Here is a 12,658-nt window from a genome sequence, read left to right on the forward strand (position 1 = left end):
CACAAAGCGAGGTCCATGAAGACATGGTTTGCCAAGTTTGATGTGGAAGAATTCAAATGGCCTAACCTCAACCCCACTGAACTCCTTTGGAATGAACTGTAATGCAGACTGTGCTCCAGGCCTCCTCACCCAACATCAGTGCCTGACCTCACTAATTTCCAAAACCTAGTGGAAAGCCTTCCCGGGAAACTGGATGTTATTATAACAGCACTGGGGGACTAAATCGGGAATGAGATGTTTAAAAAGCACATATGGCTATGATGGTCAGGTGTCCACAAACCTTTGGCTATATAGTGAATGAAGGCTATAAGTCTATGCTTTGGTTGACGTCTCTATACATTGTTGGTGAAGAAAAAGGACATCGAAATGGTTATTAATTAGAATGTCTTATAAACATAGTCAATGTGTCATTATTATAAGCCACTCATTCTTTATATCAGTCTTCATATCAGTATTAATACAATAGTTTCTCTGCACCTATTCCTAAAGAAAAGTTCAAAGTGATGTTATCTCCAATATGAGACCACTATCAATTATTTTTCATGGCATCACCCTTTCCTTTAACATATTCATTCGTGCACTCGTTTTGATTTCATATTGATGAATTTGATGCTCACATTCAATCAGGCAGATGATTCCTCTCTAAGATCTCTCGCTTTGCATCCTGAGGGTTCATTATGTCATTAAATAGGTGTGATTTTGAAAGCAGACTGGATGACATCTTCATTAAAAAAAAGTTCATTGTGATTAAGGATGGTAATAGGCTATAATTACTGACATGGTGCCATTTAGTCATTTGACATGAGTCCTGTGAAGTGAATAGCAATTACTCATTTGACACAGTTAGTTAGAGAGCAGATGTTCTATGGGGCTGGCAAAAAAACATTGGAAGGTCGCTAAGACATCTTGACATCCATGCACACCAAAGCGTATTTCTTCATTAGGAGAATTATGCCTTATGAATGAAACTGACTTTAGTGCCATGGGAACCTGACTTCAGGGAGTCGAAAGCGTGACTGTAAGTAGTGGGATATTTATGGCACTGAAGAAAAATAACTATTCTCCCATGCAGTGTTGGAGCTGCACTGGGTTTGTTGGGGTTTTTTCAATTTATTTTATTTTTTTTTAAATTTGCAACCCCAGTAACAACATTGCATTGCTGGAGACTCAACAGGTCTGTAACTCCGAAAGCCACATGTGCTGCCGATGGGTGGTTGTGGCCTAGCTGTACATTATACAAGAGAGACCTCAGAGAAGCCCAGAAATGTAAAATGCTAATGTGATTAACTGGTTTATATTGTACTTAGCACTGTTTAATCTAATGTTTTCTCAAAGAAAAGTATAAGGAAGTACTAAGAACCCTACAAGAACATATTTCTGTTTGAGATTACACAACATCCATTAAGTATTCAGTGGCAGTTACTGATCAGAAGGTCACTGGTTCAAGCCCCAGCACTGTTAAGCTGCTGCTGTTGGGCACTTGCGCAAGGCCCTTAACCACATCTGCTTCAGGGGCACCGTCATGGCTGACCCTGTACTCTAGGAAGCTATGATATGCAAAAACTGCATTTCATTGGCTCTGTACTCATACTCTGCACAATGACAATAAATTTGAATCTAATCTAATATTCCAAAGGTTCAGTGAAATTTATTTTAAACTTTGTTGCTGTGCAGCAATTTATAAGATGTCCACGGTAGAATATTCTTTGCAGAATATTTGTACTTAAATTGGGAGCTTTTTCTGCTCTTTACTAAAGAAGAAAGAAAAACACTCTGTAGGATACACAACAGTTAAAATTGTTGCATCATGGAATGTTGCCTAAATAAGTTGAGTAAATTTGGTTACCTAATCAGTGGTGTCAATGTTTTGTTCACAGTAATTGTTTTGGATATCTGGACTCTGAATTACATTTGGAAAATACAATGGCAATCAATCTATTGTATATCCAGCAGAGAGTAGAAATACCATGGTGTTTGCTTTGACAGTGTCTTCTTTCACTGATCAGAAGAGATAGACAGATGTATGAAAACATTCTTTACTAAGTGTGGTAAAAAGCTTTCCCACCTGTCACATGGAGAAGCCATCTGGAAGCCCTCCAGCCACCTAAGATATCTCAGGATCTGTGTGTTTATAGCAAGACTGTGAGAGAAAAAGAGGCAGAATATTCACTCAGTGCATTCCTATTTCACACCCAGCCTGCGCTGATGGCAACACCAGACACAGATCCTACATGCATTAAGGATCCTTCAACCATTTCACAGCTGATCTAGTCCAGTTCTAGATGTTCTGGTGTGTGAATTTAATATTCCTGGAATATAATAACGGACAAGGAAGCTGAGCCCAAGGCACTAATCTATACTAATGTAAATCTAGAGTCCTTAAGGGTTCCAGGTACAACCCCTTAGAAAATCAAGAATAACTGAGGAACATTTTATACTCTCATATACAGTGAGAAAAATAGATTAAAAAACTTTTAATGAACAAACATGTCACTGAGGTTACCTCAAGGTTTTTTTTTTTTTTTTTTTGGACCTTGGAAATTAAATGTAGCATACCTTCGACACTTATTTAAATGTCGAAGGTATGCTAACTGGACCATAAGGACCACTGTGCTATCTTTTAGGGTACATCAACTTTATTAAACAAAATGTGTAACTGCACAATACCCTTTTCCTGATTACATAGATAAGTGGCTCTCAAAGTGGGATCTGTAAAGCTTGTTTTTTTTTTTTGTATTATTTAATTTCATTGGTGGAAATCACAACCCATTATTATAAAACTATTACATTTATTAATTTATCATTATTAGCTGGTTTGACTGGCCCTTTTAACTGAAACAACAAGTCGGCTTAAATCTATAATAAAGGGGTAATAAATGTGTACTGAAGGAGTCCATGGAATTTAAAGGGGTTGGCTACAAAATGATTGAGAAGTAGCAAATAATTATCTAACATTGTGGTGTACTTTTCTCTGCAAGCCACTCACTTCACTTTTCTATGCTGGTTAACAAAGTCAGGAAGTGTCAAAATGGCCAAGCAAACGGACAAATTGATGAGAGAGGAAGTAACACAGGCCAGATACAGTTTATCAGTGTATTGTCAACCATGCTAAGAAGGACTTTTGAATTTGGATTTCATTTCAATTTTATGTTACAGCAGACAGTAAAATAAGCGAGAGTGATAGGCATTAAGCCCAGACTTTCTTTCCTGCAGTCCTGAAAAGTTCGTTCTAGCTGATTAGTCTCTCTCCCTCTATAGCTAAGAACTCAACCAGGCCAACCTTCTTAATCTTATTTGGCTGTCATGGAGCCATTAAGCATGGATTATGAGCGTGCTCTTCATTAGCCCCCAGCTTTTAAGGCTACAGGTTGGAGAAGATCCTCGTCATGCTCGCTGTACCGTGTGACGTCAGTGATCTCCTTTACCTGTGGCGTAGTAAACTCTTGTGCTGCGTGCCGATGGGTACATTCTGGCGCATTGCCAGCGAGCACTCAGTGTGGGGAGTGTTGCTCAGGACAGGGGCTTAAACACTGCTGCTAGGAAGGACTAGGGTAGGAGTAGATAAGTGAGTTTGCCAATATATTGCTTATTGTCCAAACTATTAAAAGAGGACATATTTTTCCTTAAAGGTAATAATCTGACAAAGTAATTCATGAATAAGTTTATTTCTCAGTTGCTTGGGTATTAATTATTCCACACGTCTGAAGGTCTTTCTAATGGATTAAAAAGGTGGGAGTCTTTTACTGAGGATGGAGAGCAGATCTGCTCTGCACATCATCAGCTAAAGCTCTTTAGCAGCAGTATGCTCTGCATGAAGCTAGGTGCCTGAAAAATAAACCATAAACCTAGCATAATCAGATTGCTCAAATGTCCCAGAGGAGTACAAATTCCTCAATATATCAACTGTCCTGAGGAAAGAGCACATATAATGATGTCATGATCCAAGTCTGTGTACAAGTATTTTATTTAAACATCAGCTCAGGAAATTTTCCATTTTATTATATTTATTTGTAAATCTCCTCAAAATCCTCCTTACATTCTTGAAAATTTCCCCCCAAAAATCTACAAATATGGATGAGGCATTAAACAAGTTTTTAGACCCTAAGACCTAATTTTTGTCATTTTTATCTTCTAGAACATTTTTGTTTGGGTTGGCATTTTGCATCCTGCACTTATCATACTGCCCTTTCACACTGCGTCAGAGTTTCATCACCGATACACACTGGGTTACCAACATACCTGAAACTCGTGTGGCAGATAACCAAATAATGACTAATCTTTTAAATAAAAAACATCCCAGATGATATTTTTGGAAAATTTTGTACACCCAGACGTGTGTCATTTACACATTTTAATCATTATCATGAATTTACCTTTGGGTACAATAAGACTATATAAGTGAATTTCCCTGTTTCTAGCTTTTCCCCAACAATCATAAAGTAGCAAATGGTGGCAGAGGAGGTCTCAGGAATGCATTTGTTTAATTCTTGCTAATTTTCTGACTCTCTGAGCCCTCTGAGACTCAGCCTAAGGCCGCAACACACATATATATATAGTGACACAGTGGCTTATTGGTGGCTTAGTGGTTAACATGGAGTTTCCATGTTCTCATGTTCTCTCCGCTTCAGCGGTTTCCTCTGGTTTCCTTCCCCTGTCCAAATATATACCCTGTAGGCTGATTGGCATCTCTAAATTGCCCATAGTGAGTGAATTGGTGTGTGTGCGATTGTCCTCTGGGATTGTCTCCCCGCGACCCTGTGTAGGATGTGCAGTACAATAAATGGATATAATGCATCTATAAAATGAACAGTTTATAGTATTACTATTATTAGTGACCTAAACAATTAGATTCATGTATTGCAATGAAGTTTTGAAACCAAATGATTAATCAAGAATTTATATGTGAGATGAGCAGGTTCATCTATGAATGTTAATTATTGTTGATAAATTACATAGAATTAAATTATGCATAGTATTTTAGCACAGTTTGGAGATTTCTCTACTTTAACACATCTTAAATATCTCATCAGTTAAGGATCAGGTTTAGTAGGTATGTTGGAGCAGGGAAATCTCCAACCTATGCTAGACTCCAGCCCTACAGGAGAAGATATAAGGTTAGGTGTACAGGCCCTCCTGTCTAGGCTAAGACTGTGTTAGAGTAAATGGGATAACCTGGATTTAAAGCGATGCAGGTCTTGTGTCTTAATGGATCCTGACAGCTGCCGCACCCTGACACTGCAGTGTAGCTCTGACTCCTTCATTGGGCCTAGAGAGCACCTGCGTAGCAGCTTATCTCCCGCCGTCACTTTCTGACGTACATGTCTAAGAGTGTACTTGTCAAGAGATGTCAGATGCTCTTTAATGCAATGTGGGGTGGACATTTTTAGAGAGAAACAAATTTTTAAAACTCCTTGAACTCCAGAAATACTGACAGATTTCCTCAGGTTCTGCTTTATTGCTGTAGGGGAGTCTAATCGTGTCGTTAACAGCGTTTAGTAAAACTTGAAATAACTCCACTGACACTGTATCATTGCTGACTAGAGAAGCTTAAATGTGGCTTTTGGTTCAGAGCACAACAGAGCAAAACTAAAAAAAAAAAAAGAATAGTTTCAATGAATAATATGGGTTTGGTAGGACCCTAGAAAAGTAAATATTTTTTACTAAATTTCATAAGATGCATGTTTAATGAAACTTTTATACAGGGCTAAGTTTAAACTTCTGAGACTCTTTACCCCAGCCTACTCCTTAAGACACTACTTCAAGGGCTCATGTCTAGCTCTGAGCACTCTGAATCATTCAACCTTGCAACACACCTGCTATTACACTACTAAGGTTTGGACACATCTGCTCTTACTATTTTAGAATAATAATAAAGACATTAACACTATGAAATAACAGATTTAATTTTGTACTGAACAATAGAAGTGCTAAACAAATGAAAACTATGCTAAATTTTAACAATATTAGTTCTTAGTTATTTTTTTAACATTATTAGTTAACAGTTAGTTAAAATTATTAATTTAACAGTATAGCTTTGCATGCTCTTGGAATTTTCTCAGCCAGCTTCCTGAAGATTTTCTTAATCACTGCTTTTTTTGAGTTCTAAAACTATTTGTTTGGAGAAACAGTTTGATTTTTAGTAAAAGCTCCTTATTTAAAATATACTTTCAGAATTTGAGGATTCAGAAATGAATATTCACTTCACTATTTACATTTGTCTTGGAAACAAATTTCAACCATAACCCTTTTCTCTTTTTTTAATCAAAATGTTTTAAAGACACACATACACACACACACACACAATATGGCCAAAAGTTTGTGGACACCTGTCCATCTCACCCATATGTGTTCCTTCTCCAAACAAAGTATGCTGTAACTTGCAAATATGCAATTTCCCTTCACTGGAACTAAGAGGCCCAAACTAAGAGTTCTCTGTGCACAAAGTGAGCTCCATGAAGACATGGTGTGTGAAGGTTGGAGTAGAAGAACTCGAGTGTCCTGCACAGAGCCCTGACCTCAACCCCACTGAACACCTTTGGGATGAACTGGAACACTGACTGTGCCCCAGACCTCCTCACCAACATCAGTACCTGACCTCACTAATGCTCTTGTGGCTGAATGAACACAAATCCCTACAGCCACGCTCCAAAATCTAGTGGAAAGCCTTCCCAGAAGAGTGGCGCTTATTATAACAGCAAAGGGACTAAATCTGGAATGGGATGTTCAACAAGCACATATGGTCAGATGTCCTCATACTTTTGGCCATGTGTGTGTGTGTGTGTGTGTGTGTGTGTGTGTGTGTGTGTGGTGTGTGTATATATATATATATATATATATATATATATATATATATATATATATATATATATATATATATATATATATATATACATTTTAATTAAATTTTAGAAAACATATTACAGTTTTTGATTATAATTGGGTTTAGGTTAGCTTCCTTCTAAACTACATGAACGTGCTCTTAACATGCGCCTGCTTTCCAGTTCTCCTGTAGATGGCAGTATAGAAACACCAAACTAAATGCACTAGAATTGTTCAGAGAAATATAAATTTTATATACTATAGACTGACATTATACACTTATGTGTTCAGTTTTAAAAACTGTTTTAAGCTTATTATTATAAGCACACCCTGAATTCCTTTAAGCAAAGTGCTGTATATAGGTTATATGTTGCATAAACTACACACACATGCTCATGTGTATATTATATGCTTAGGTAATTATCATGGCTTTTTAAATGCAATGCAGGTAATCCAAATCATACATGTTTTGCCTTTTTTATATACTGAAGTCAATCATTTTAATCTACTGAAGGTAATAATTGTACAACAGACTACAGTTCTTTCGCAAGATTGCAGACAACTGGCTATTTTTCAGAACAATTTCAGGAAGTAGGCTTATACTACACTGCTGTGCGTCCTCAGCTGACCATTAACCCTGATGCACTGGTGTGATTGACAGAGCTCATTAGCAGCAGGACACTAGTGGTGAACAGAGCTGTCACTCAGAAGCCCAGCACTGAAGTCAGTAAGGAGATTGCAGAGCTCATTTGGCGCACCAGATGCTGAACTTGTAGGACACACTGGAACAGCAGAGAAGCCTAGCTGATTAAGCATTTAGATGTATGTGGCACTTTAATAGACAGCAATAATGATAGGATTACTGATTATTCTGGGGGAAAATAATCTGGCATGCCAAGTGTAGCTGAGGCACTGTAAAGATTGTTAGAAACCTGATTTCTTGGGGAAAAAAAACCCCACACATGCACATGCTCGCCTCCTGAGCGCTGCTCGCCCTGAAGCCTGTGCCAAGTGCCAATAGAATATTCATGTAAATGAGAGGCGTGCCCTGCAGCCATGGCGGAACTTTACAGCGCGTCCTGCTGTACAAACACTCAGCTGAGAGCCAGCAGCAGGACTGCACCAACACGCTAGAACACACCGGATTAAAAGCCCTTCAAACCAGCGGATACAAAGCAGGACAGGACCGAGAATAACCGAAACCTGCCGAAGAGTCGAGCAAGTTCTCTCTGGAAAGCCAAGCTGAAAGATACAGGAAAATAGACATGCAACTAAATCAGGGCAGATCAGTGTAAAGAGTCGGAGGATAATCGGGGTTGTGCTTATTCTCATGAAGGCAGGTTCTTCATTACATTAGCACACTATTAAACAAGTTCGGGAGTTCTCCAAGCTGAGCACTACTGCGCTCTCTCTCTCTCTCTCTCTCTCTCTGCGCGCTCTCTCTCTCTCTCTCTCTCTCTCTGTGCGCTCTCTCTCGCGCGCGCTCCTGGTCCGCGGTGATGGCTGAGGAGGACGGAGGCATGGGGAGTCCGGCGGAGTGCAGCGCTCCGAGCAGCAGCAGCAGCTTCAGCGTACTCAGCTGGGAGCAGGTGCAGAGGCTGGACAACATACTGACCGAGACCATCCCGATCCACGGCCGGGGCAACTTCCCCACGCTGGAGATGCAGCCGCGGCAGATCGTGAAGGCGGTGCGGAGTCGCCTGGAGCAAAGCGAGATCCGAGTGCGCGACGTGCGCCTCAACGGCTCAGCGGCCAGCCACGTGCTGCACGAAGACAGCGGGCTCGGATACAAGGACCTGGACCTGATCTTCTGCGCAGAGCTTAAGGGCGAGCGCGAGTTCCAAACAGTCAAGGACATAGTGCTGGACTGTCTGCTGGACTTCCTACCCGAAGGAGTCAACAAGGAGAAAATTACACCCTTGACCTTAAAGGTAAGTATTCGTATTAATAATAAGATAAATAATAATAATTATTATTATTATATAATTTTTTTTTGGATTATTTGGATATTATTAACCATAGTTTATAATAAATTAATGATGAAAGTTGTTGCAAATTATTCATAGCAACTTAAGTTGTATGTGCTGTGTTAAGCTTAGGTGAGCAACTAAAAATTTTAAAGAAACAACTTTACTAGTAGGTAAACTCCTGGTTTTGGATTGCTAAGCGGATTGTGTTAAACCAGTGTAAAGCTGATCCTGCATTCTCAGCTCCTTTGGTCTTCCACACTGAGAGCTGAGCTGTATTCTCCAGTAAAATGTAGTACAAAAAGCACCCAGGAGTGAAATTTCTGTGAAGGTTCAAAGCTGCTGAAGTTGCTATAAAGAAAATTCATGTAACTTCTGAGATTAGACATTTTCATTAATTCATAATACATATCTGTCATTTAGTATCTTTTTTTCTGTCTCACAGGAAGCTTATGTTCAGAAGATGGTGAAAGTATGCAATGACTCAGACCGCTGGAGCCTCATCTCACTCTCTAACAACAGAGGCAAGAATGTGGAGCTCAAGTTTGTTGACTCATTGCGACGGCAGTTTGAGTTCAGCGTGGACTCATTTCAGATCAAGCTAGACTCTCTGCTTCTGTTTTATGAATGTTCTGAGAACCCAATGGCCAAAACATTCCATCCAAGCATCATTGGCGAGAGCGTGTATGGAGACTTCAGCATGGCCCTGGAGCACCTGCGCAACAAGCTGATCTGCACGAGGAACCCGGAGGAGATCCGTGGTGGCGGACTGCTCAAGTACTGCCATCTACTGGTGAGGGGCTTCCGAGCAGACTCTGAGAGTGAGATGAAGTCTCTGCAACGCTACATGTGCTCACGCTTCTTCATTGACTTCCCTGACATCAACGAGCAGCAGCGCAAACTGGAATCCTACCTCCAGAACCATTTTGTGGGCTTGGAGGATCGCAAATATGACTATCTGATGACGCTGCATGGGGTGGTAAATGAAAGCACGGTGTGCCTGATGGGACATGAGAGGCGGCAGACATTAGGGCTCATCGCCATGCTGGCTGTTCGTGTGCTGGCTGAGCAGAACGTCATACCCAATGTGGCAAACGTCACCTGCTACTACCAGCCTGCCCCTTATGTAGCTGATGCCAACTTCAGCAATTACTATATTGCCCAGGTGCAGCCAGTGTTTGCTTGCCAGCAGCACACATACTCGACCTGGTTACCCTGCAACTGAGCGTGTGGTGAATTTGAGAATAAGAGAGAGGGAAAAAAAGGTTGTGTTTTCATACAGAAGCTGAATCAGATTTGCAAATTTGTCCAGAGCATTTCAGAGAAGCCCGAGCAAAATGATTGTGCTTTCCCACTCTGAATTAAAAGCCCCATGATTTCCAGAGTGCATATTAAAGCAAAATTTGCAATACAAGGGGTAAAAGAGTCAGCTGACAGTATTCCTGTTCTGATTGTAATTTCAAAAAGCTTTGCTAACAGATGTCAGGAGGGTTCAGTGTGGCCCTACCATGCCCATCTCTGGAAGGATCTTTAGAGCTTCTTCTGTAGCAATCTAACAGTCCTAGAGAATGCAACCATAGGACAATTGTTAAACACCTGGCATCATACTGGCTGACATGGACCAAAGACTGGCTTCATTAGTGCTGTTTTGTGGAAAGCTCCATGCTAACCATGTGGGTGCAGCAGCCTTTCTTCATGTGGTCTGTATGCAAAGGTACAGAGGACAAAAAAAGAGCTAGAGTCTTCTTTAAGCTCTTACTTTTGATCTGACACAAAAAAAGGTGAGCGGAACACTTATTTAAAATGGCAAAAATAAATCTTAGAAAAAGGTCATATTCTTGATAAGAGTTTACAAAACCAAAGATTTTATGATTGTCTCTTTTTATTGCCCAAATCTGAAGGTAGATCCGTCTATATTTGTATATGTGAAACATTCATTCTAAGTGCCTAATGCAGAATGGTAAGAACATTCTGCTCTTGTGAATAAACTAACCAAGTCCATGATCTTCATAAACAAGAGGACTCAAAGATTGTGAATGTATGGCCGATTAGTGTGTAATTTTGGTAGAAGGTCAATATGGAATCAGCATTGCAGATGAGAATTCAATTCATAGAAGAGAGATTAAGACAGAATATCTTGATATTTGTGGTGCTCTATTTTTGAAACACTGCGTCAAAACTGAAGAAAATTAGTTAGCCAAATTATCTATCTCTTAATTTATTGTTGCTAGAAATGAGCAGGAGTCAAACTCAAATGACTCCCTTAACACATGTGTTACTGTATGTATCATAATTAACAAGGTTAGATTTTTCTGATTTTTCATTGCTTAAGCTGTGTAAGTTTGGCGAAATGCAGTCTTGCCGCATGACCTGAGGTTGTACATTTTGGTTCTCGCTGACTATCGCTCTTGGCTTATAACAGACAAATGGACAAAAACCCTGTGTCAGGTGAGAGAGGAAAGTCAAAGGCATGGTGCACTAGAACACAAAGAGCCATGTTATTTAACAGAGCGAGGGGAGTGTGTTTCCCCACTGCCATGAGGGAACATATTTGTTGAGGCACTTCTGAAGGTGGGACAGTATTTGATGTAACACCCTAGCAGGGAATTCCTCAGTCACCGCTGAAGCTCTATGACTAAAACTGACTGTGTTCACGCTTCCTCGCTCGGATTCACCGTTCTGTGTGCTCAGTGTTAGCCCAGCATTCAGCTCCTGCAAGCAGAGCGTAACCCGTTCTTGATTAATAGCGACAAGAGGAAGCATGTCTGGACGTCTGAGATATGTAAACTTGCGATGGAGAAGGCAGGGAATGAGAGAATGTGTGAAAGAGTGCATGGGAGAGCTGAGGAGGCGCAGGAGAGGGAGTGAGAGCTGGGGAGATGGGTGCAGCTGGTGAAGGGGTTCATCTCCTTCTGCATATAGTTTTTAATCAGAACCGCCTGTTACGGCTCTAAATGATGTCGCTCTGAACCACAGAGATTTAAAGAGACATAAACAGGAACAATGTTGACCCAATATACATAAATATAGTATATTTAAGTGTAGCACAAAAAAAAAATACTTTATTTGTCACCAGCATTTGAAAACTGAGTGATAACCAGTGATGTATATCCATTAAATACTGCTTTCAAAAAAGGGCAAGGAAACATTTGACAAAATTTATTTGGGGTAAATAAGGCAGCAATTTTTGATGATTTGAGATTTGTCCTTGTTTTCTCCATTCTGCCAGATCTGGATTTGTCAGGTTAGTTGTGTATAGCAGCACAGTGCAGTGATGCTGAGAGGAGCCTCTGCATAGACTATGATGTGTGTCTTCTGTTAAATCAAGCAGAATCTTAAACGTTCTATATTTTTTTCTATCCTGCTATTTTGTATGCTCATGTTCTGATTTGTCATTTTTGTGATTCACATGCATCCTAGTTGACTGTTGAGTAACATTTTTGTCACATTTGTCGCTGGAGTCCTGTGGATGATGCACATAGCAGGAATTTACACAAGCCCCATGAATGCTATAAGAGTTTAGTGTTGCTTAGATGGCAAAAAAAAAAAAAAATTAAAAAAAAATAAAAGACCAAGCAAACAAACAAAAATTTTGAAACACGTAGCAGACCATCCCCTTTTGCACAGTGTTCTTAACCGCTTCAAAATGTTCAGAAATGAGACATTCTGTTTTCTGTGTTTTTATCATACTTGTTTTGAATAAATGTATTATACACCATAATTGTCAATCTGCTTTTAAATGTGTGATCAAGCTGCTAAATGTTTGATTTTTTTTTTAATCGCTCTTTTGCAAATATTGTTGATGTGTCCAATGGGTTGAACATTTAAAGGATTTTTTTTCTCAATAAAAGATGAAAAACACAAGTAATCTC

General features: G+C 39.7%; 1 protein-coding gene across 1 annotated transcript; it reads left to right on the forward strand.

The window, feature by feature from the left end:
* The first annotated feature begins 7,431 nt into the window (after positions 1-7,431).
* On the forward strand, positions 7,432-12,355 carry tent5aa (terminal nucleotidyltransferase 5Aa). Its single transcript, XM_053237370.1, has 2 exons — positions 7,432-8,750; positions 9,232-12,355. The coding sequence occupies exons 1-2, from the start codon at positions 8,319-8,321 to the stop codon at positions 10,009-10,011; spliced, it is 1,212 nt and encodes a 403-aa protein (XP_053093345.1). The 5' UTR covers positions 7,432-8,318; the 3' UTR covers positions 10,012-12,355.
* The last annotated feature ends 303 nt before the right edge of the window (positions 12,356-12,658 follow it).

The sequence above is a fragment of the Pangasianodon hypophthalmus genome, chromosome 1 (assembly GCF_027358585.1).
Source record: "Pangasianodon hypophthalmus isolate fPanHyp1 chromosome 1, fPanHyp1.pri, whole genome shotgun sequence".
Lineage (NCBI taxonomy): Eukaryota > Metazoa > Chordata > Actinopteri > Siluriformes > Pangasiidae > Pangasianodon > Pangasianodon hypophthalmus.

What these genes read in the sequence shown, in the direction of transcription:
- tent5aa (XM_053237370.1), top strand. Translation starts at nt 8,319, where the DNA reads ATGGCTGAGGAGGACGGAGGCATGGGGAGTCCGGCGGAGTGCAGCGCT. An exon ending in TTACACCCTTGACCTTAAAG is followed by an intron (nt 8,751 to 9,231) that starts GTAAGTATTCGT and finishes TCTGTCTCACAG; the next exon opens with GAAGCTTATGTTCAGAAGAT.